Source organism: Erpetoichthys calabaricus, chromosome 2 (genome assembly GCF_900747795.2).
Source record: "Erpetoichthys calabaricus chromosome 2, fErpCal1.3, whole genome shotgun sequence".
Lineage (NCBI taxonomy): Eukaryota > Metazoa > Chordata > Cladistia > Polypteriformes > Polypteridae > Erpetoichthys > Erpetoichthys calabaricus.
Window position 1 is genome coordinate 29,205,020 of NC_041395.2, and position 24,629 is coordinate 29,229,648.

General features: G+C 38.6%; 1 protein-coding gene across 1 annotated transcript in view; it reads right to left on the reverse strand.

Moving 5' to 3' along the window:
- Nucleotides 1–4,947: 4,947 nt before the first annotated feature.
- The window catches only part of ighmbp2 (immunoglobulin mu DNA binding protein 2), an 80,032-nt gene continuing 60,350 nt past the window's right edge, over nucleotides 4,948–24,629 (reverse strand). The window contains exons 12-16 of the mRNA XM_028793532.2: nucleotides 23,554–23,648; nucleotides 22,102–22,225; nucleotides 13,859–14,704; nucleotides 11,140–11,330; nucleotides 4,948–5,379 (exon numbers count right to left, since the gene is read on the reverse strand). Of these exons, the coding sequence (XP_028649365.1) occupies nucleotides 5,179–5,379; nucleotides 11,140–11,330; nucleotides 13,859–14,704; nucleotides 22,102–22,225; nucleotides 23,554–23,648 (1,457 nt within the window). The 3' untranslated portion in view covers nucleotides 4,948–5,178. The remainder of the gene's footprint in view (nucleotides 5,380–11,139; nucleotides 11,331–13,858; nucleotides 14,705–22,101; nucleotides 22,226–23,553; nucleotides 23,649–24,629) is intronic.

Sequence of the window (24,629 nt, forward strand, 5' to 3'; positions counted from 1 at the left end):
TGATGAAGGGGCCTTAGCTGCCTCGAAAGCTTGAATTTGTAATCTATTTAGTTAGCTAATAAAAGGTGTCATTTCACCCTACTTTCTCCTGTATCAATCTATGGCTAACACGGTACAACTCTCTACCACTATGTACCTTGTGAGGTTATCACACCATATCAATTTAAGACACTGGTATTTTTCATAACCTTTTGTCCTCCTACACCTTTCTGGAGCTTTTGACATTAATAACCATGAGATCTTTCTGTTGCGGCTTGACCATCTGGTGGGGCTCATGGGGGCTGCTCTTAACTGATTCAGGTCATATCTTACTGGTAGACACTTTTCAGTGACTTTCAATTCCTCTTTCTCGTCTGCTGCTCCTGTTAATTGTGGTGTTCCTCAAGGATCCATTTTGGGTCCTAGTTTATTTTTCTATATATCTTCATTTTATAGGAGCTATTTCTAGGAATTTAAATTTTTCTTTTCACTGTTATGCTGATAACACACAGGTTTCTATTCCTGTGTGCAATTCTGCAAAGAATCGGCTGCACAATTGTCTTACAGAACTAAGATCCTGGATGGCTGACAATTTTTTAAATCTTAATTAAAATAAAACGGAAGTGCTGATAGCTGGTTGTGCAGCCAAAGCTCAAATCAGTTTTGAACATTTTGTCTCTTTCGTGGATTTTTGCAAACCTCAAGTTAGGAGTCTTGGGGTTATTTTTGGCAGTAACCTCTCTGTTGAGACACAGATTCTCTTGTGAAGAGTTGCTTTTTTCAGCTTCGTCTTTTAGCCAAGGTTAAGCCTTTTACTCAGACTTTTATCTTTTCTTGGCTTGATTACTGTAACTCGTTGTATTATGGGATTAGCACATCTCTGATATGAAGATTGCAGTTGGTTCAGAATGCTGCTGTTTTTTGGTTGGTACAAGAATGTTTGATTCTGTATCTCAAATTTTAGCCTCTTTACACTGGTTGCCTGTTAGTTTCAGAATTGATTTTACAATTTTACTGCTGTTTTTTAAATCACTACAAGGTTCTGCTCCTGTCTATTTATCCAAATTGTGTGCTTTACACCAGCCATCCAGAGAGCTCAGATCTACCAGTCAGTTGTACCTTATTGTCTCTTGTACCAAGTGCAAAACTAAGGGGGACAGAGCTTTTTGCATCTGCTGTACCTCGTCTGTGGAATTCTTTACCTAATTACATTAAGGAGTTCCCTTCAATTGATCCATTTAAAACAATTCTAATGATGCATTTTGTGACCATCAATGATACTGGTATTTTTATCCTCTTATTCATTTGTTTGTTTCAATTTACTGCTGGTAGTTGTGTGTTTTATGTTATTTATGTGTATTGTATGTTTTATTGTAAAGCACTTTGGCTACAGCATTACTGATGTTATTTTAAATGTGATCTATAAATAAACTGACATTGATAAGACTCCCTCTCTGAAAAGAAAAAAAATTCTTGGCTATAAAAGAAAATTCAGGACTGTGACATTTGCTTTGTTTCTGGCTATGTTTTCTTGGTTATTGTCTCCGTAGAGCCTTGTTCATTTTCTTGAATCTTGCTTCTGATGACTCTTTGGAAAGCCCTTTTACTTGCTTGCCTATCTGCTATTTTAAATATTACACCTACTGTCAGTGGCTACAATGGCCACCCTGACAGGTTGAGCACTTGCCTATATCTCAACCCCTGATTCCAAAAGCCAATCCTCACAACCACTTCTGGGGTCTGGAATGCACTTCAGAAAGTCCTGCTGCCTTTCCTCTGGAGCTCCTTCTTGTGGCCCTTTACACCTCCTTCATCTATCTACCTAACTTCTCTCTTTGGCCTTTGCTCTTCAGTTGTTCACTGCAATATGTTTTCCTTTGTAGTCAGTATTTTAAATTACTGTACACTTTATGCAAACTTTCTCCTTACTATTTGTTGTTCTTATCTTTTGCACTCTAAATTGAATAAGGGGCAGGCATACCTGACTCTCAAGTTCTCCAAACACCCTTAGGTTTTTGTTCAGATCAATTTTTGTAGGCTACATCCAAACTACAATTTTTTCATTTAAAACACAGACATTAGTCGTCGTTTTCACCTTTCTTCCACAATACCCCAGTTTGTGCTTATTATATAGCTCTTCTGTAATTGGATTCCACTAATTACAATGTCTCACTCCCTGATTGGTCACCTTTCATGGAAGAAAATTATGTTCCAACATACAGCTTTCCATGGCGCTTGCTGCAATGCTTACCTGTATGCATCTAAATTGCATTCTGTAGTTTGAATGCTAAATACATGCGCAAAAATGCAAGTTCGTTACCGATTATTATATATTAGTTCTGCGATAAATACCGTGGCCAGCAACATACCCATCCCTTCAAGGGTTTTTCTGCTGATGCACGTAGGCCAGTGTAGATGACATCATATGCATTTACGGCTAGTTTTATTGTGACCAAAGATACTTTCATAAACAATGTGACAACGCTAGTATATATGGAGATCACTTTTACTTAAAAAATGCAGTTTTTAAATGAAAAATGTAGCAGTGTTCACATAATTTTCATTTAATTAAATAGTTTCCTCAAGCTCTTTGCCTGCAGTCTTAACAAACGACTAAAAGTGTAGTTTACTCTTCTATAAAATTCACAAAAGACTCTACTATCATCTTACATATAAAAGTCTATGCATGGAAGTGTGTTTGTCTGTCTGTCCGGCCTGGAAGTGCACGGCTACAGCATGAAGCTCAAAGAAAGCAACTCCATCGCCAAAGTGAAATTGCCAAAAATACAGAGAAAATGCAGGGAAAACAGAGAAAATCACTTAGCCGCTAACACACAAGCGAGGCGAGCACATCGGCAAAACAAAACCTCCAAGGACAGAGAAGCTTGTTTAGCCGCTGATAGACAATGGAGGTGAGCACTTTGGCAAAACGAAACCACCGAGAAAAGAGAACAGTAACCACTTAACTGCTAATGCGCAACCGATGTGATTGACTGATTTAAGTGCCAGAATCCATGGTTTCTAGGAGCCCAGGCTTTTTACAGCACGGGCTTACACAACTAGTTATCATATAAAACTCCAAAGAGACTCTATTACTTTTGTTTTACTCACTGGTTAAGTGCTAAGCCAATCATAATCTACATTGACTCATTCCAATCAAGGGTGGTGTGTGGCATTCTTATCTATTAGTGGTGTAATTGTCACGTGTACTACACTAGTACAATGAAGTTCTTACTTCAATGTCTGACCAACATGCAACAGACTTCAACTCTCTGGAGCTATAATGAAAAATGCAATAAAATATAACTTCATTTCATTTAGTAGAAAATACAAATAATCTTACCTGATGCACTTTTTATCCATGCTTCCATTCCTCCTGCACACTGTCCCAGCTTGTGGAAAAAGCCCGAGGAAAACTCCAGTATAATTAGCATAGTGTACGTGTCCACATTAGCATTGTTGACTCTGATTTAATAATAATTGATTAGAGAATCAGTTAAAAGTGTTCATTATAAACAGTTTACATTTTTTTATCTGGCTAAAGTGAACAACTGTATCAAATGAAGTTGTCCACCTTGATAGTGTAGAGACAGAAGCAGTGGCAATAAAATATTCAATTTAACTGGGATAAACTCCTTAAAATCACAGTGGGAATAACATGTAATGAATGACAATCCTGATAACATGAAAGAAAAATCAATGATTACACTACTAAGTACATGTCTAAAGGTTCTGGTCATTTTTTATGGAATTTAGTTACCCAAACATTTCCTGAACTAGGGGGTTCAAAGCCTACTCCAGCAGGGTTCAATAAGGGAACCACATAAAAGTCACTCTAACAAGTAGGTCTTTAGGATGTGAGTAGCAATTAATTATTTTTGCAACCATCTGCCAATTAGCAAATTATTATTTTGCATATGTTTGTACGTATCTATCATAATTAATAAAATCCAGATATTTAGAAACAAATGGTGGGAGGAGAAGCTGATGGTTAAAACTCAACTTAATATGTTGTTGAATTTGTTAGAAAAAAACATTAGACAATGGCAGAAAGTTCTCATTCCACAGGACTGGGATTAGAAATGTTTACAGGACACAAGACCTGGCTTCTAAGTCAGATAGATGGATGGACAGATCTATGGCCACATGCAGCATAATAATAATAATAATACATTTTTTTATATAGCACCTTTCCAAGCCTGTCCTGTTCTGTACAATACTCCCAGACAAAGACTAAAATAATTCTACACACTAAAGGCTCAGACCACAGTGTGGTTTACTTCTCTGTAAAAATGCATTACTACAGTGTAAATTATTTTTAATTTGAAAAGAGGTGCAAAACTGTGCTGTTGATCATCCCTGAGACTACAGACATTTAGTTAAATAGCATTTTCAATTAACAACAAGGATTAATTTTAAATTAAGTAACTCAACAGAATGAAATGCTGCAGGCACTGAGATACTCAAGGACCCAATATCATTTACTTTATATTTTTATGGTTTATTCTACTATTAGTACTGATTTTTGAAATTTATGTTGACCACCATAGCTTTATCTTCTGCCTTATTCACATCTGTCGAGCACCATTACCTACATTTTACTGACAATCATCCCGTGTATTATTAATAACACTAGTACTATTAAATACTAGTTATTTTATCGACACTTAACACATGCAAATTTGGTTAGCATTTGAATAAATTATACAATCTTGGCTTTAACAAAGTGTTTTGCATTACCTGTCTGTAAGTGGCTTATCGTATATGTCTGTTTTATTCATGTACAGTATGTGCACACACAAACAATCAGTGATCACAAAACTGATCCAGTGTATCACAACAAACTGGTAATATATTTACAGTACAAGCACTTATAGCTGGGCCACTGCATTCCCTGTTGTGTTTTTTCATGCTCCTATTTAGTCAAGTTCATGTACCATTATGGAGGAAATAAATAAGCCAGCAACAGCCAATCAATAATTCATTTATAGAGACAATGGGAATATTCTCTTACTTGGAAAATAACTCATAAATTACATACAAATAGTACACAAAGGATTTTGGGATAGTGTAATAAACTGAGGTATTAGGAACTGTGTGGCCTAATGCAACTTGCTTTTTAATTCTTCTAGTGTGAACATTCAACATAAAAAAATAATTCTGTTTTAATAACTGCAAGAATATTCCCATTTATAATCATCAGTCCTTGTCCTTCTCCTTCTTTTTAGGCTTTCTCTGGGAGGCTAAATCATCAAGTTTCTTGTCCAGTTTCCTCTGAAGATGAACTTTTTTCACTGGGTCTAAGGATTTGTCTTTTGCTCCACTCCCTGCATAAACCACTCCCTCCCGGCTGATTCTGATACGAGCCTGGTGTTTAGCTTTATCACCACAGCCATGGACCTACAGTACAAAAGAAGAGACCTTATAAATCAATGTTTATTGAACAGACAACATTACTTACACAAGAGCAGCATTTGGCAGAATGAACAAAAAAATGTCATAGAAACAATGAAAACAGGTTTATATGGTGCAACTGAGGGGTATTTATCTGAGGGAGCAAGACAGCAAGAGTTCATGGATAACTTAACACACATAGCTAAAGGTCAGTAAGATAAACAAGGAAATCGGATTTGTGACACATAAAAAAGAAAAACAGATTTTCAGATAATTTTATGATCCCCAAGGCTTTCAATAATATATTTCACTTCACATTTTTGTAAGCCTTCAACAGCCAAAACACTTTTTCAGATTTTTCTTCTTCTTTTGGCTGCTCCCATTAGGGGTTGCCACAGAAGATCATCTTCTTCCATATCTTTCTGTCCTCTGCATCTTGTTCTGTTACACCCATGACCTGCATGTCCTCTCTCACCACATCCATAAACATCCTCTTAGGCCTTCCTCTTTTCCTCTTCCCTGGCAGCTCTATCCTTAGCATCATTCTCCCAATATACCCAGCAACTCTCCTCTGTACATGTGCAAACCAACGCAATCTCGCCTCTCTGACTTTGTCTCCCAACCGTCCAACTTGAGCTGACCCTCTAATGTACTCGTTTCTAGTCCTATCCATCCTCGTCACACCCAATGCAAATCTTAACATCTTTAACTCTGCCACTTCCAGCTCTGTCTCCTGCTTTCTGGTCAGTGCCACCGTCTCCAACCCATATAACATAGCTGGTCTCACTACTGTCCCGCAGACATTCCCTTTCACTCTTGCTGATACCTGTCTGTCACAAATTGCTCCTGACACTCTTCTCCACCCATTCCACCCTGCCTGTACTCCCTTTCTTACTTCTCTTCCACTATCCCCATTACTCTGTACTGTTGATCCCAAGTATTTAAACTCATTCACCTTCACCAACTCTATTCCCTGCATCCTCACCATTCCACTGACCTCCCTCTCATTTACACAGATGTATTCTGTCTTGTTCCTACTGACCTTCATTCCTCTCCTCTCTAGAGCATATCTCCACCTCTCCAGGGTCTCCTCAACCTGCTCCCTACTATCTCTACAGATCACAATGTCATCAGCAAACATCATAGTCCACGGGGACTCCTGTCTAATCTCGTCTGTCAACCTGTCCATCACCATTGCAAATTAGAAAGGGCTCAGAGCCGATCCCTGATGTAATCCCACCTCCAACTTGAATGCATGTGTCACTCCTACCGCAGACCTCACCACTGTCACACTTTCTTTGTACATCCATCCATCCATCCTCTTCTGCTTATCCGAGAGCGGGTTGCCGGGGCAGCAGCTTGAGCAGAGATGCCCAGACTTCCCTCTCCCCGGCCACTTATTCTAGCTCTTCCGGGAGAATCCCGGCCAGCCGGGAGACATAGTCCCTCCAGCGTGTCCTGGGTCTTCCATGGAGCCTCCTCCCGCTTAGACGTGCCCGGAACACCTCACCAGGGAGGTGTCCAGGAGGCATCCTGACCAGATGCCCGATCCACCTCATCTGACTCCTCTCAATGCGGAGGAGCAGTGGCTCTACTCTGAGCCCCTCCTGGATGACTGAGCTTCTCACCCTATCTTTAAGGGAAAGCTCAGACACCCTGCGAAGGAAACTCATTTTGGCCGCTTGTATTCGCGATCTCATTCTTTCGGTCACTACCCATAGCTCATGACCATAGGTGAGGGTAGGAGCATAGACCGACTGGTAAATTGAGAGCTTTGCCTTACGGCTCAGCTCCTTTTTCACCACGACACACCGATGCAGAGCCCAAATCACTGTGGACACCGCACCAATCCGCCTGTCGACCTCACGCTCCATTCCCTTGTACATATACTGTAAAACTCTTACGTACTTCTCTGCCACTCCCGACTTCCTCATACAATACCACAGCTCCTCTCGAGGCACCCTGTCATATGCTTTCTCCAGGTCCACAAAGACGCAATGCAACTCCTTCTGGCCTTCTCTAAACTTCTCCATCAACACCCACAGAGCAAACATTGCATCACTGGTGCTCTTTCTTGGCATGAAACCATACTTCTGCTCACTAATCATCACCTCACTTCTTAACCTAGCTTCCACTACTCTTTCCCATAACTTCATGCTGTGGCTCATCAATTTTATTCCCCTGTAGTTACTGCAGTCCTGCACATCCCCCTTATTCTTAAATATCGACACCAGTACACTTCTTCTCCACTCCTCAGGCATCCTCTCACTTTCCAAGATTCCATTAAACAATCTGGTTAAAAACTCCACTGCCATCTCTCCTAAACACCTTCATGCTTCCATAGGTATGTCATCTGGACCAACGGCCTTTCCATTTTTCATCTTCTTCATAGCTGTCCTTACTTCCTCCTTGCTAATCCGTTGCACTTCCTGATTCACTATCTCCATCATCCAACCTCTTCTCTCTCTCGTTCTCTTCATTCATAAGCCCCTCAAAGTACTCTTTCCATCTGCTCAACACGCTCTCCTCACTTGTGAGTACGTTTCCATCTTTATCCTTTATCACCCTAACCTGCTGCACATCTTTCCCAGCTCGGTCCCTCTGTCTAGCCAATCGGTACAGGTCCTTTTCTCCTTCCTTAGTGTCCAACCTCTCATACAACTCATCATAAGCCTTTTCTTTAGCCTTCGCCACCTCTCTCTTTACCTTGCACCTTATCTCCTTGTACTCTTGTCTACTTTCAGCATCTATCTGACTATCCCAGTTCTTCTTTGCCATCCTCTTCCTCTGTATATTCTCCTGTATTTCCTCATTCCACCACCAGGTTTCCTTTTCCTCCTTCCTCTTTACAGATGTACAGATTACTACATCTGCTGTAGTTTCTCAGCTGTCTGGTAACTCTTCACTGCCACCCAGTGCCTCTCTCACCTCCTCCCTAAATTCAACCTTGCAGTCTTCCTTTTTCAACTTCCACCATTTCATCCTTGGCTCTGCCCTCACTGTCTTCTTCTTCTTGATCTCCGTTATCCTACACACCACCATCCTATGCTTCTTAACTACACTACACTTTCCCCTGCCACCACTTTGCAGTCTTCAATCTCCTTCAGATCAACTCTTCTGCATAGGATGTAATCTATCTGTGTGCATCTTCCTCCACTCTTGTACGTAACCCTATGTTCCTACCTCTTCTTAAATTACTTATTCACCACAGCCATGTCCATCCTTTTGGCAAAATTAACTATCCTCTGACCTTCTTCATTCCTCTCCTTGACACCATACCTACCCATCACCTCCTCGTCTCCACTGTTCCCTTCACCAACATGCCCATTGAAATCTGCTCCAATCACCACTTTCTGTCCCTTGGGTACACTGTTCATCACTTCATCCAACTCACTCCAAAAATCTTCTTTCTCACCCACTGCACAACCAACTAGCGGTGCATATGCACTATGTGGCAAGCAGCTGGGAGTTGCACCTAGCCGGGACGCCCAGAAGGGGGCGACCGCCCTGGTTGCTTTGGGGACCACAGAAATGGAGCTTAGAAGCTCAACCCTATAGGGGCCCATGGTCACCGCCAGGGGGTGCCCCGATGCTTATAGAGCCCTGGCCCTCAGCACTTCCGTTACACCCGGAAGTGCTGGGGGGAAGAAGACCAGGGACACCCGGAGTGCTTCTGGGTCTGCAGCCGGTACTTCTGTCACACCAGGAAGGGCTGGCGGAAGCTTATCGGAGGCACCTGGAGCACGTCCGGGTGTGTATAAAAGGGGCTGCGTCCCTCCATTTGATGGCTGGAGTCGGGAGAAGAGAAAAACAGAGCTTGGTGGAGAGGCGTGGAGGCGGTGAAGAAGACAGTGTGAGAAAGGCCTGGACTTTGGGGGAGTACTGGGGTTGTGTGTGTTTCACTTGTATATAGTATTGTAAATAAATGTGTTGTGGTGCTTAAAACGATGTCTGCCTGTCTGTGTCCGGGCCAGTCTCCACAACTAACAACATTCATCATCACACCTCCAATTTCCAGCTTCATAATTATTACTCTGCCTGACACTCTTTTCACTTCCGAAACACTCTTGACATACTCTTTCTTCAGGATAACTCCTATCCGTTTTCTCCTCCCATCCACACCATAATTGAACAATTTGAATCCACCTCCAATCCACCTGGCCTTACTCCCCTTCCATTTAGTCTCTTGCACGCTCAATATATCAACCTTCCTTCTCTCCATCATATCTGCTAACTCTCTCCCCTTACCAGTAATACAGCCAACATTCAAAGTTCCTACCCTCAGTTTCATTTTCTTTACTTTCCTCCTCTCCTCCTGCCTCTGGAAACGTCTCCCCCCTCTTCTTCTCCTTCTTCTTTTTCAGATTTTTCTGCTTTATAGTATTGAATTCATTTTCATTTATTTCTTTTAGTTATTAATTTATTTTCTGTAAACTGATTCAGAAGCTATACACTAACCCATACAATTTTGGTGTCTTTTGTGGATGGAAGAATAGCACAATTTTTGTTAAATAAAGTACATACTAATAACTAAGTTTATTGTTACCATTTGTTATTTCCACAAGGGGTGGGTTCTTGGGTCCGCTCTTTGAATCTGGCATATTTGAAAAACCCTGGTCCAATTATTGGGTTCATAACAAATTTTACTTCACTTTCGGTCATAAAACATCTGATACATGGAATTTCACACAGCAAAGCTTATACAAATAAAACAGCAATACAAGCAAACAACATTACTACTGAAACACTCTTCATTTTCTCTACCGCCGTTAAGAAAATTTCACACACACACACACACACACATAAATATATATATATATATATAAATAGAACTAGGTGCTTGTAATTTATTGATATATTCTCTACAATGTGTTAGTGCTTAAGATAGCATTCTAAAACCTTTTTAATTTAATTCAGGATGTTAGGATACAGAGGCCTATTCCTGGTGTATCAAGCCTGGATAGTCATCAGTCCATCGCAGAAAAAAACACTCTTACACATAAATACACTAAAACTCATATGGATTAATATACCCAAATAGCCTAACACGTACTGTATGTCTTTGGGATGTGGAAGGAAACGCTGTGTCTTCACAAAGACAATAAGTGCACAATTCAAACCCAGGATGATGGATCTGTTAGACAGCAGTGCTAAACATTGCTTCACAATGCAGTCCTTTACTGCTCCTTTGCATGCTGTAGTATTAGTTGTGAATATGCTAATTTGGGTGTCATCAGTTTTAAACATGCTCTCATAAATTCACAACAGAAAACCAGCAAAGGATGCTAGTTTTTCTTGCAAAAGATCTTAATGAAAATCACATTGTCTTTGGGAATCATGAATAAAACATTTTCTAAAAATTCTGTATGTATTCCTAAGGATTCAATATTTAAAAATACCACCCTTAAACTATTTTCCATCTTTTTATTTTATTGACAGAATCATGTTTCTCTAAAATAGAATATTTTTTCCAAGAAAAAAAATGCATAAGAGGTTTTTATGTTATGCAAGACAAAAGGAAAGAACCACAAACAGTCTGCTTAGTTTTTTGTTCTGACGTTATGATTAAAGCAAGCTTTTTTAAGCTATGTATCATTTCACATTGGAATATACCTATTATATGGTGGCCCAAGGGTTTTAATATGCTGTCACCATTTCTACTAAACACATACTGTGTTATAGTGCTTTTATTAGTTACAGGTAAAGAGTAAACTGATTTGCAGTTGACTGACACACTATTTTTTTAAACCCATGGAATTCTCTTACCTCTGGGATATGATGAGACAAGCAATAACGCTTGTTACAGTGTAGGCACAATTGCCCTATCGTCAAAACACTGGCTTTGCATTTTAAAAATGCACAGACACTGTCCGCTTTTACAACAGCTGCAATTAGTTCATCAAAGTCAGCATCAGCCAATGCAGTTTCTACAGGTTCAACTTTATTTGAAGTCTTTCCTAAAAAATATTGTGAAATGAATAAGATTAAAATCATATAGCATCATAAATTCTGAATCAGAAGCCTGCTTTTCAAATCAATCACAGACAACTAGCTCACAATGAAATTTTTGTCACTTTTTTTATTGTGTCTAATATCTGTTCTGCTTACATTTACGGTACTGAAACCAAACCCAGGTCTTGCAAGAGGCAAGCCCATGCAGCAGATACAAGTGGCCCACCAAGTTATATGGTGCACCTAGTATCCTCGTCTGTATGAAGCACCCCCCAGGTTTTGCTTTAGAACTGTCATATCAATCTATCCTCTGGAAGAGGCTCCTTTTTGATGTTAAACAAATGACCACAGGAGCCCCTTTTTAGTAAGGATTTTTTCTTTGGCAACCCACTTACACTTTTTTCCAAGAAACACAAAATGAACAGTTGTACATATTTCTGGAAACCATAGATTGAAGGTTACCCCAGACATATAAACCCATCTACTATGCCACAGACACAATCATAAATCATAAATACACTGGTTAACTGTGTCATTTAGAATTGACTTTAAAATACTGCTTACGGTTTACAAAGCCTTAAATAATCTGCTCCAATTTATATTTCGGAATGTCTTACACCTTACACTCCAAATCGTAACCTTAGATCTTCAAATGAATGTGTACTTAGAATTCCAAGAGCTAAACTTGAAAGAAGTGGTGAGGTGGCCTTCTGCTGTTATGCACCTAAAATCTGGAATAGCTTGCCAATAGGAATTCGCCAGGCTGATACAGTGGAGCACTTTAAAACACTGCTGAAAACACATTACTTTAACATGGATTTCTCATAGCTTCATCTTAGTTAAATCTTGATGCTCTGTATATTCAATTAATTATCATTATTATTCATGGTGGCTCCAAAATCAGTACTAACCCCTACTTTCTCTTCTGTTCTTTTTCCGGTTTTCTGTGGTGGCGATCTGCACCACCACCACCTAATCAAAGCACCGTGATGTTCTTACAATGATGGATTAAAGGCCAGAAGTCCACATGACTGTCATCATCAAATTCTTCCATGAGAACCCTGAATACCATGAGGACTGATTGAGATAATTTATTTTTGGTAGAATGCCTAGAGGGGGCTGGGTGGTCTCATGGCCTGGAACCCCTGCAGATTTTATTTTTTCTCCAGCCGTCTGGAGTATTTTTGTTTTTTCTGTCCTCCCTGGCCATTGGACCTTACTTTTATTCTGTTAATTAGTGTTCGCTTATTTTAATTCTTATTTTATCTTTTTTTTCCCTTTCTTCATCATGTAAAGCACTTTGAGCTACATCATTTGTACGAAAATGTGCTATAAAATAAATGTTGTTGTTGTTCTTCATCATGTAAAGAACTTTGAGCTACACTGCTTGTATGAAAATGTGCTATATAAATAAATGTTGTTGTTGATGAGTAAAAGCTCTTCGTTTACAGTCTAAATCCCTGGTAACACCTGTGATCACAAGCCATCTACTGAACACAAAATGAGACATGGCATTCCTCAAGCACTTTGGAGAAGGGCCACTACTCGTCTGTGCTGCCAGGAACCAGGTGTAGCAATCTTAACATCTAAAAAAGATGCCACTAGGTAACCCTTGTAAGTGTTTTAGGTAAGACCTACAAGAGTGGGACATAGGTGAATAACCAGAAAAACACTACCGACTATTGTTTAGGATATGGAAGACTGGTGAGATCAGCTCAGTACGCCTTGTAAAGAAAACTCACTGATTGAATTCTTATTAATATACTGTGTGATGGACAGCAGGCGTTTCAGCCTGGCCTGGATGTCCCTCATCAGAGGAAAAGAAGAAAAGCAGCATGTTCAGGACACTACATCCCCCGGGACGCTAGATGGCAGCTCCCCTGGATGAAAATGGTTCCTTGGATTCCTGCAGGGCAGCATGGGACATGGAGTCCGTCTCTTCAGCCCTGTTGGGTGCCGCCAGGGGAAGCTCACCAAGAACTCGGGGACTATTACGGTTACATCAACCCAGAAGTACTTCGGGGTCACGTGGACGGAAGCCTGCAGTACTTCCGGGATACTTGAAGAAGGCATTTGACCCGGAGAGGGCATACTTCCGGGTCATGAACTTTAAAAGGACTCTGGGAAACCCCAGCAGATTGAGCCGGAGTTGGGTGGGAGTGTGACGGAGCGGCTGGGAGTTGGAGGATTGGTATTTGTTATGGTATTGATCATTGATTTATTACTGAGAACTGTGGAGTGTACGGTGCTTTGTGCACTTTAAAGAAGAAAATATTAAAAAGAATCTTCTTGTGCTTTTAATCGTGTGTCTGCACGTCTGTCTGGTGGGTTCAACGGGGTGCTATAGAGCGATTTATACCACAACTGTTATTTAAACTCTATTTTACTTTAAATTTTCTAAATGTACTGTATTACTATTTAATAAACTAATTCAAAAACCTCACATTGGGCTAATATGGTATGATTTAACAACTTTAAGCATTTATAAATGAAAATGCTAACCACTAAATAGTATACACTTTTTAATACCCACCCTTTTCTGTATTTTTGCTTTTCTTTGAGCACTTTATCTGCATGGCTGGTTTCACTTCTTGATTGGGCTTTACTTTCTGTTGTTCTCGCTGAAGTCTTTCAAAGTGAAGAGCCTTCAGATCAGTCTGAGTGGAACTTTTTAAGGTACATGGTATTTCAGCTTGGACATCCTCATCAGTCATTGCTTTAGAAAGTGGTTCTGTTTCTTTTTCTTTGCCCTCTGTGCATTGTTCCATTCTAAGTTTAACTTTTTTTGAAACTGTAATATATCTGTCTTTTCCTTCACCTTTGCTTTCATGGTTAAGGCCAAGCTCTTCACAAATCTGGTGCACCAGCAAACGATCATGAGAATTTAGAGATGGTGGGAAGTCTAATTTTTCCTCATGAGGCTGGCTGACAAATTCTAAAATCTTTGCTTTTAGTTCAGCATAGTTATCTCTAATCTCAAGGCAGTCCGTGGTTTTGAACAACTTATCTGTAATATCATTATTTTTACCATGAAATTTATTTGATTTTGCATTTTTCTCCCTTTTTTTGGGCTTTCCCTTATCTTCTTCATTGAGGCTTCTTTGAGAGCTTTTGCCCTGCTGGCCCAAGAGATTTTTGTTCATCTTCGGTTCTTTTTTCTGTTCCTGAGTAGGGTCATGTGAATAGTTCTGTGGTACAATGTCTTCTAGATACTCAAACGCAGTTCGGACTTCTCCATGGTTGGTCATATAATCAACAAGTGATTTCAAAAAGCCGTGATGACAAATAGTGCGTGAATCACAAACTACTGCAAGATGCCTTCGAGCCCTTGTGACAGCAACATTGATCCTCCGGTTTTCTGCTAGAAAACCAACATCCCCTAAAAAGAGACAAGTGTAAGGTTATGTTTTAAGCATAGTCTTGCTAAAAATAAATATGTTTAATGGCACTTACAAAACTGCATTAAATTAAACAATACAAAGGACATTTCAGGCTTTGGAAGAAACCTAAATTGTTCAATCCTAAGAAAGCCACTGGACTTTGATGAGCTGACCTGTCTTTCACTAATAATGCTATTGTGTGATTTAAAGTCTCCCTTTTCAAACAATCAAAGATTAGTTTACATTTTCTAATAAAAATATACCAGATACGCATCTTTAATGAAACTCTGAATATCTCTTAGGGTTACACTGTGTTATTACGGCCAACAGTTTGTGGAAATATTAACATTTCTTTTAAATATATGTTTTTATATCCATTACATTAATATACATGCCTGTCACCAAAATGTTTTTGATAATTGTCATTAAAAACAATTTTAATTAACAACTAGTCTTTTTTAATTTTTTGCCACTATAATTTAACTAGTATAAGTTAAGTGAGATTATAATAATTCACATTCAGCTGATGAAAAGGAAACTACCTGTATTATTGACTCCAAACTTCACATATATACACAAATAAACACTTAGAAACATATATGTACAGTAGGAATGATATCAGTTTGTACTCCTTTGTGCACCTGCCAACCCGTGGCCACCTCGTGATATTATTTCCTGTACATGAATTCTCTGAGCTCCTGACTCCTGTCCTCTCAGGTGCCCTACTGCACACAATGCTTTGGCTCCTGGACACACCTCTTGTAATACACTTAAACGGTCTTCCTCAGACAGGTTTCTCCTAATGTTAACCTTTTGCAGCCAGGAATGCCAGCTAACATATTATATTTCAAAAAGTTTCCGAGTCTGACGTCTGCACTGCAAATTTCAGTAATGCTCAACAGCAAATGCTGGCAATGCTGCTAGTGAGTGTACTGAAAGATCCACAAACGCAGTCGGAATATGTTAAAAGACCAGCCAAAGCAATGGGCTTAATTAATATGGAAGAGCCACCAACTCAACAGGCTGAAGTTTCCAGCTTTCATTACAGCTGTTAAGATGAGCAGCTTTGTGGCTCCCTGGTGCAACAGTTAAGATGCATGACTGGAGCCTGCCTTTTGTTGAGTGATGCAGCTGGCTGATGATGAAACACTGACAGAGGTGGTTTTAAATGTGAAATACTGTATTTGTTTTCAGGATGCTTTTCTCTTCTTTCCAATCTTGCTCTCTGCATCTGCACTTAAGCATGTTCTCTGTCTTGCCCCACGCTGGTATAAACATTAGCACTGCAGACGCAAAGGAAGATGTAAAGTGGCTTGTAACATATGAACATAAAATAAAGAATTCAAACAATTTTGTAAAATGTTTGTGGTAGGAAAAAAAGACTCATGATAATACAATTACAGTAATCCCTCCTCCATCGCGGGGGTTGCGTTCCAGAGCCACCCGCGAAATAAGAAAATCCGTGAAGTAGAAACCATATGTTTATATGGTTATTTTTATATTGTCATGCTTGGGTCACAGATTTGCGCAGAAACACAGGAGGTTGTAGAGAGACAGGAACGTTATTCAAACACTGCAAACAAACATTTGTCTCTTTTTTCAAAAGTTTAAACTCTGCTCCATGACAAGACAGAGATGACAGTTCCGTCTCACAATTAAAAGAATGCAAACATATCTTCCTCTTCAAAAGAGTGCGCGTCAGGAGCACAGACTGTCAGAAAGAGAGAGAGAAAAGCAAACAAATCAATAGGGCTGTTTGGCTTTTAAGTATACAAAGCACCGCGGCACAAAGCTGTTGAAGGCGGCAGCTCACACCCCCTCCGTCAGGAGCAGAGAGAGAGAGAGAGAGAGAGAGAGACAGAGTTTGTTTTTCAATCAAAAATCAATACGTGCCCTTCGAGCTTTTAAGTATGCGAAGCACCGTGCAGCATGTCGCTTCAGGAAGCAGCTGCACAGAAGGTAGCAACGTGAAGATAATCTTTCAGCATTTTTAGACGAGTGTCCGTATAGTCTAGGTGTGCGAACAGCCCCCCTGCTCAATCCCCCTACGTCAGGATCAGAGAAAGTCAGCGCAAGAGAGAGAGAGAGAAAAGTAAGTTGGGTAGCTTCTCAGCCATCTGCCAATAGCGTCCCTTGTATGAAATCAACTGGGCAAACCAACTGAGGAAGCATGTACCAGAAATTAAAAGACCCATTGTCCGCAGAAATCCGCGAACCAGCAAAAAATCCGCGATATATATTTAAATATGCTTAAATATAAAATCCGCGATGGAGTGAAGCCGTGAAAGGCGAAGCGCTATATAGCGAGGGATTACTGTATGTAATTACGGTGAGAAGTACACATATATGCAGGTTCTCGTAAAACACCTAAAGAACCAGCAATAAAAGGCAGGTTTTAATCACCTGGAAAGAAAATACTTCCAATCTAGATAAACCTCAAATTATTTACACTTCCACTCCTCTGGCTCCTTTGCATTAACTATGAATTGCATACATTTAAAATGAGATCTGTTTCTTTAGGAATGATATGTTAAAAGTAATCATGAGGTTCATCCTAGTTGGAAGAAACTGCATCACTAAGCGAGTAAGCATGGATTTCTTACTAGGTCCTGATGAATATTAAATCTCCACAACATACTGAAGTATCTTTGGGTTCTCTAACTGCTCAGAAAGGTAATACCTCAGTGAAAACAGCTTTAAAACTGTTCTTTTTAGTAATAATTAATTTTGCAATTGCAAAATATGATTGAAAGACAGGCTCTAATTACATTTTTTAATTTGACTTTTACTGATGCAATGTGCCCTGAAATCTTCTGTCAGTATCAGCTAGGAAAACTGGGCACTTAGTCACTTAAACTGTAATTTAGGCAATTAAGTGCAATTTCAAATTGAAGCCTTGCTCCTATTAACACCAACAGCATAAATAATTATTTTTATAAATAATCAGATCCAATCAGAGGTTTAAAGAAGTCTGATTTGTCAGTCCATTTCTTGCAGAACCTGTACAATTACACCTTGCATTCGCCAAAATCTGCATTGCTCTAATCCTATGATACTCCATGCCTGCACCCCTGCGACACAGACTTACTCACTTACACAAAACCTTAAACTTTATACACTAAAAATGCACCATAATAATAAAGCACTCAAAGGGAGTTATCAGGTGTGTGTGCTTGCTGAGGAGTTAAAGTCATGTCAAGACAGGATTTAACCGTTCAGTAAGCTTACTTAAAATATGAACATGCAACTCTTAGATCAGCATAAAAAAGAAAAGAACTTCAGTCTATTAATTTACTACTTAAAACCATCATGTACTGCATGAACTTCAAGTCAATCACTCATTATGAGTTTTCTAACTAAAGGAAAAGGGAATTCTGATCTAAAGCTTATCTATAGATACTGAAAACTCACTTCACAGAGTGAAACACTTCAATCCAGTCGTGATGTGCATAAGGTGCTTGTTATCTTGTTTGGTTTCTATGCAGGTAGACAGTTTGTTCAGTGTGTTAATGCAAAATTGATTAGTACTTTATTAGTTTACTAGTCATTTAGCCCGTTACAATAACGGGCGCTAGAACAGTAGTGCATAAACATTAGTAGGAACAGTCTATATTAAATGGCAAGGGACTTTGACCTCATTCTTTTTGTTGGTTGTATTTTTCTTTCTTTCAGCCTTTCTTTTGTTGATGTTTACTTGCTGAGCTGACCGTTCTTCGTGGGCTGCCGCCGTGTATTGTGTGTCTAATTTTCTGTGACAGTAATACTGTCTTGTACGGCTCTGTTCAATAAGGGCGCGCACAAAAAGGCGAGCCTCAAAAGGGCGACCTCAATCGCCTTTTTGTGCGCGCCCTTATTGAAGGATGCCTGTGCGCGCCCTTATTGAAGGATACCGTCTTGTACGTCCGCTGGCTTGTACGTCCGTAATATACCTTTAATTTTCTCTGGCGGTAATACAGGCGTGCGCGTCGGTAATATGTCTTTAATCTCCTCTGACAGCAATACTGGCTTGTATGTGGCTGTAATATGCGTCACTGTATTGTGTACCTTTAATTTCCTCTCGCAGTAATACTGGTTTGTATTTCCGTAAAATGCCTCTAACTTTCTCTGACTGTAATATTGCGAGTCGCACCGTGCCCCGCGCATGTGCACTTCATCAGAAGACACCCACACACGGACACCTGGACGCACATAGGGATTTTATATATATAGATGACACAGCTAATATTCTGAATGTGTTAGTGTTAGAACTAAACTTGATCCATTAGGTTTAAAAGTCAAGACAGGTAAAGAATTTAGGTGTAACTATTGACTCTGACCTAAATTTTAAATCACATATTAATCAGATTGCTAGGACAGCATTTTTTCACTTAAGAAATATAGCAAAAGTTAGATCCCTTATAACTTTTCAAGATGCTGAAAAATTAGTTCACACTTTTGTTTTCAGTTGACTAAATTACTGTAACACACTCCTCTCAGGACCACCCAAAAAAGACAATCGATTGCAACTCGTGCAGAATGCAGCTGCTAGAATCTTAACTAGGAAAAGAAAATCAGAGCTCATCTCTCAACTTTTGATGTCACTACATTGGTTACACGTACCATTTAGAATTGACTTTAAAATACTGCTTATGATTTACAAAGTCTTAAATAATCTGCTCCATCCTATATTTCGGAATGCCTTTCACCATACACTCCAAATCATAATCTAATCATCATTAGATCTTCAAATGAGTGTCCACTTATAATTCTAAGAGTTAAACTTAAAAGAAGTGGTGAGGCAGCCTTCTGCTGTTATGCACCTAAAATCTGGAATAGCTTACTGATAGAAATTTGCCAGGCTAATACAGTGGAGCACTTTAAAAAAACTGCTAAAAACTCATTACTTTAACATGGCTTTCTCGAAGCTTCATTTTAGTGTAACCCTGACATTCTATATATGCATTTAATTATCTTTTTTTTCGGGGTTCCGAAATCTGTACTAACCCCTATTCTCTCTGCTGTTCTTTTTTCGGTTTTCTGTGGTACCGATCTGTGGAACCACTACCCGATCAAAGCACCGTGCAGTCCTTACATTGATGGATTGAAGGCCAGAGGTCCACATGACCATCATCGTCTAATTCTTTCATGTGAAGCCTGAAAACCATGAGGACTGAATGAGATCATTTATGTTAGGTAAAATGCCTAGAGGGGGCTTGGTGGTTTCGTGACCTGGAACCCCTGCATATTTTATTTTTTTTTCTCCAGCCATCTGATTTTTTTTTTGTTTGTTTTTTCTGTCCTCCGGGGCCATCTGACCTTACTTTTGTTCTATGTTAATTAGTATTGCCTAATTTTATTTTTAGATTTTTTCTTTCTTCTTCCTGTAAAGCACTTTGAGCTACATCATTTCTATGCTATAGAAATAAATGTTGTTGTTGTTGTAATGAGCATTTTTTGTAGTTATTGCCATGTCTCAATGTCTGTATATCTTCTGATCATGAGAACATTCACTCCTATTGTTGAATCTACTATGCTAAATTTTTTATTATTGATCCCACGGTTTGTGAGGGATTCTCAAAAGAGTCCATACCAGGAGTGCAATGTCCGGTGAAATGAGACCGTGTTTTTAGGAGATACAAGCACCTTGTTTTTCTTGCACTTTACAATTTGTTATTCATGAATGACTGATCATTTTTTAAAACATTAATGATTTCAGATTTTCATTATTCACTGTATTAGTCACTCTACATTGTACATATTGCCTTTCACAAAAACACCATTACACATGTCAAAACTGTAAAGAACTCATCATAAAACCGCTGAAATAGTATAGCAAATATACAACTTGATTAATTATTTGTGATGCCAGACAGCTAGCTCTCATAATGGTGTTTACTCATACGAGATTTTGATGAAATGAAACAGGGTCTTTAGCAAATTCTTCTGTTGTTTCTCAATTTTTTGCTGCACACTTAATAAGGCGGTATCACTCTCATAAGCAGTAAAACAATGTTGAAAATCACAACTTTCCATGTTTTTACCTTGTAGACTTCAGTTGCAATCTCCTTTTGACCAGTACAACAGGACAAATGTTTAGTTGCAACATTGCTTATAAGAGCTGAAGTGTGATCAAAGGTTTGAGGACATACTATGTATGTTTAAAATGTAGAACTGTAGCAAGATTCAATTAGTTAACAGATACCTTATGCAGGTATCGTCATGTGATTCCCTGTGTTTTTAAAATATATTTCATGAGTTTTAGGATGTCTTTAAGACCAAGAAAACTTTCTGAAAGAACTGCCTGTTGGATTACTAGTGTGGCGAATAAAAACCCCTGTATGACTGTAAAAGACCTTCAGGAAGATTTAGCAGACTCGGAAGTGTTGGTGCACTGTTCTACTGTGCACAGACACCTAAACAAATATGACCTTCATGGTAGAGTCATTCAGTACCTTAAGTTTGCAAATGAACATCTAAACAAGCCTGATGCATTTTGGAAACATGTCTGTGGACTGATGAAGTCAAAACAGAACTTTTTGACTACAATGTGCAAAGATACGTGTGGAGAAAAAAAGTTGCTGAATTCCAGGAAAGAATACCTCTCCAACCATTACGCATGGGCTTGTGTTGCAGCCAGTGGTACAAAAAGCATTGCATTGGTAGAGGGAAGAATAGATTCAAATAAATACCACCAAATTCTGGAAGCAAACATCACACTGTCTGTAAAAAAAAGTTATACTTAAAAAGAGGATGGGTCCTAAAACAAGATAATGAGTCGAAACTCAACAGTCTCCTGAACTAAACATCTTTGAAACTCTGTGGATAGATCTCAAAAGAGCAGTGCATACAAGGTGGCCCAAGAATCCTGCAGAATCAGAAGTCTTTTGCAAGGACAAATGGGCAAAAATACCCCAAGTAAGAATTGAAAGACTCTTAGCTGGCTACAAAAAGCATTTACCAGCTGTGATATTTGCCAAATTGGTGTTACTAAGTACTGACCGTGTTATGTGCCCAAACGTTTGCTTCAGGCTCTTTACAATTTTTGGCATTTTGTACCTGTAAATGATGGAAATAAAAATTTAATCTTGCTTCAAATATCAAAGAAATGTGTCATCTTTAACTTTATATCCTTTGGTGGTCAGTTCATCTTCTGCTCACTTAACTATTCACAGTAACAGACATTTTAAGCAAGGGTGCCCAAACTTTTGCATGGCACTGTACCTCGCTGTTCATTTTCTGAAGTAAAAATAATGTGATGGATAACTAAGAGTGAAAAGCAGCACTAGCAAAAGACTGAAATGGACTGTTAGTAAAACAATTTGCTGTCTATTTATGGAAGAGTGCAGTATTGACTACAAGTCCCACAGAGCAATCACTTAAAAAACAAGAATATAAAAGCGAGTGTCCCATTGCTGACCTTTTCTGTTCGATCTTACTAATGACAACACTACAACTTCTTTCTCTCTTCCCTGGAAGCCATCCACTGATTTAATTTCCAGATCAGAATACTTTTGAGCAAGCCGCTCTTTTATCATATCAACCTGTGTATAAAAAAAAGGTAAGTGTTAGCATCAACTGACAGAAAAAAGCAAAGAATAATATAAGGCAATTGTCTTCACAAAGCACCACGTTTGCATGAGCAGAGAATTAGAAAGCTTTCTTTGCTTTTGTCCAATTCCCAGATGTTGACTGCAGCTAATAATTTGTGAAGTTTAAACACAGCATATAATGTCAGAAAACTGACAGGCAAATTATAAGACAGCTTCCAGGAACAGTTAACTAGGAGAAAGTACGCATCATCAACAAGGGTAGTGAATTGGTGTGACTGAATTGAAAAGACCATGGCTAGTTAATGTTTTACACTGTACCTACATTAGCAAAAATTAAATACCAGAACTGTAAAGTGACTCTTTAACTTAGGCCAATAACATGTCATATTTAAAATGTTTTTACTGTAGAGGGGTACAAATTAAAAGCACAGGTCTTTTAGACCTTAAGATCAAATGTGCCTCTATCTGTCAACAAATTAAAGTCTTCAAATTACTTGTCAACACCTTATCCTTACATAATGTTGAAAATATCATAGTGTAAGAAAAACAAATACAGTAGCACCTAAGGTCTCCAGCTGCAGATAGAGATATACAGAAAGTACTCAAAACAACTCACAAGATGACAAAGATATGAAATGACATTTTATAGACACACAAAGGACAGAGGGCTTACTTAGGCAATTTATCAGGCAGCAAGTTACAATATATTCTGGTGTTGTCTGACATAATTTGTAGAATTAGGATACAACGTTTTATTTAAGTAGTTCTATTCTCAGGACACCATTAGTGAAGGCAAAACGTTTTTTAGTAAAATAAATGTCAATGTGCATCATCGCCTCCCCCCACTACTGCACGGCTAAAATCTCACATGGGCTTTCCTCCATGTACACTGTTTTCCTCCCCATCTAAAATATGTGCATTTTAGGGTAGCTGCCAAATCAAACTAACTCAGGATATGTATATGGGAGTGAGTGTGCCCTGTGAAACACTGGCACTATGCAAAAGGCTGGTTTCTTCTTAATTCCCAAAACCGCTTAAAAAACTCCAACTACTTGTCACAATTAATGAATCAATGTTTTGATTGATTGACATTTTTCAGTCCCACATCACTTAACCAATGTTTATATTTTACTTTTTAACCTGCTATTCAAATTCCTATTTTTTTTGTAAGGGGCACTGCCCATAACTTTGGCATCCTACCACATAAGAGGAAGAACAGCTGTGAACTGTACTTATATATTTACACATTGTTCCTTGAAAACTTAGGCTTTAAAGAAAATGATTCTTTATATTCCATACTGTTTTGTTATAAATCTCACCTGTAAATTATATGGAGTGATAACTGCAATATCTTTAGCTTTGACACCAGCCTTTATCAAAGCTTCCACATGCAACGACACAATGTCGGCTTCACCTACAAGAGAAACAAATTACAAAAAGCATTGATCTTTCTGACGGTGATCCATTTTCACAATAATCCAAAAGAATGGCTGATAGTTGTAACAAAAAGATGTATTAAATGATACGAAATTTTTGTATTAAACAACTTAGCGGTAACCACAAGGGGTGCGCTGATGAACTCTTATCACAAAAATCATCAAGTTTCTTTTTGAAAAAGCTATTCAGCAGTTTACAATGAACAATAATAACTTCAGATGAACTAATATAATGAAAAATTTTCATCTGTGAAAAGAAATTCAAACTAGTACTAGTATTCCTTAGCATTAATTCTGTTAACCTCCTAGATTTAATATTTTAAAATAAGCTGTTGGAGACATTTCTATTAGTGACAGTTTTATAATTAAATTAACTTAGTCTGGAATCAAATAAATATAGAAAGGAAAGGAGCAGCTAAATATTTAAATTTTTCACCAATAGAAAATGTTTTGAATATAATTTTAAAATTAACCTAATACAAAAACATTAAAACTCAGATGTCTTTAAAACGTTGCATGCATGCACATTCAAATGATCCCTAATACATCAGATCAACATACTTAAAATATTAAGCAATAAAAAAAAGAATTCACACAACATTGTTTGCTATTCAGCTTTTCAGGTCTATTCCAGGACTCAGTCATTTTTCTAGATATTCTACTTTCTCCTACTACCAGTAGTTTAGTCAACCAAACTGATATCTTATGTGCTTATGTTATGAAGAACATTACTGAAGTAAACACAGATGATACATAGTAGGGATTGCAAAGGGAAACACTATACACTGTTATCACAATGCCTAATTTCTCTTTGGGGTCAGATCACTTCACTTAACATCGCCTCTCTCCGTTTTTAACTGTATTTACTCACAAATTGCTTTAGAGGTTGGTTCTGAAGATCTTATCTGCTGCTTTACATTTTTAATATCATGTATGGTGAATATGTACTGTAAATTAGC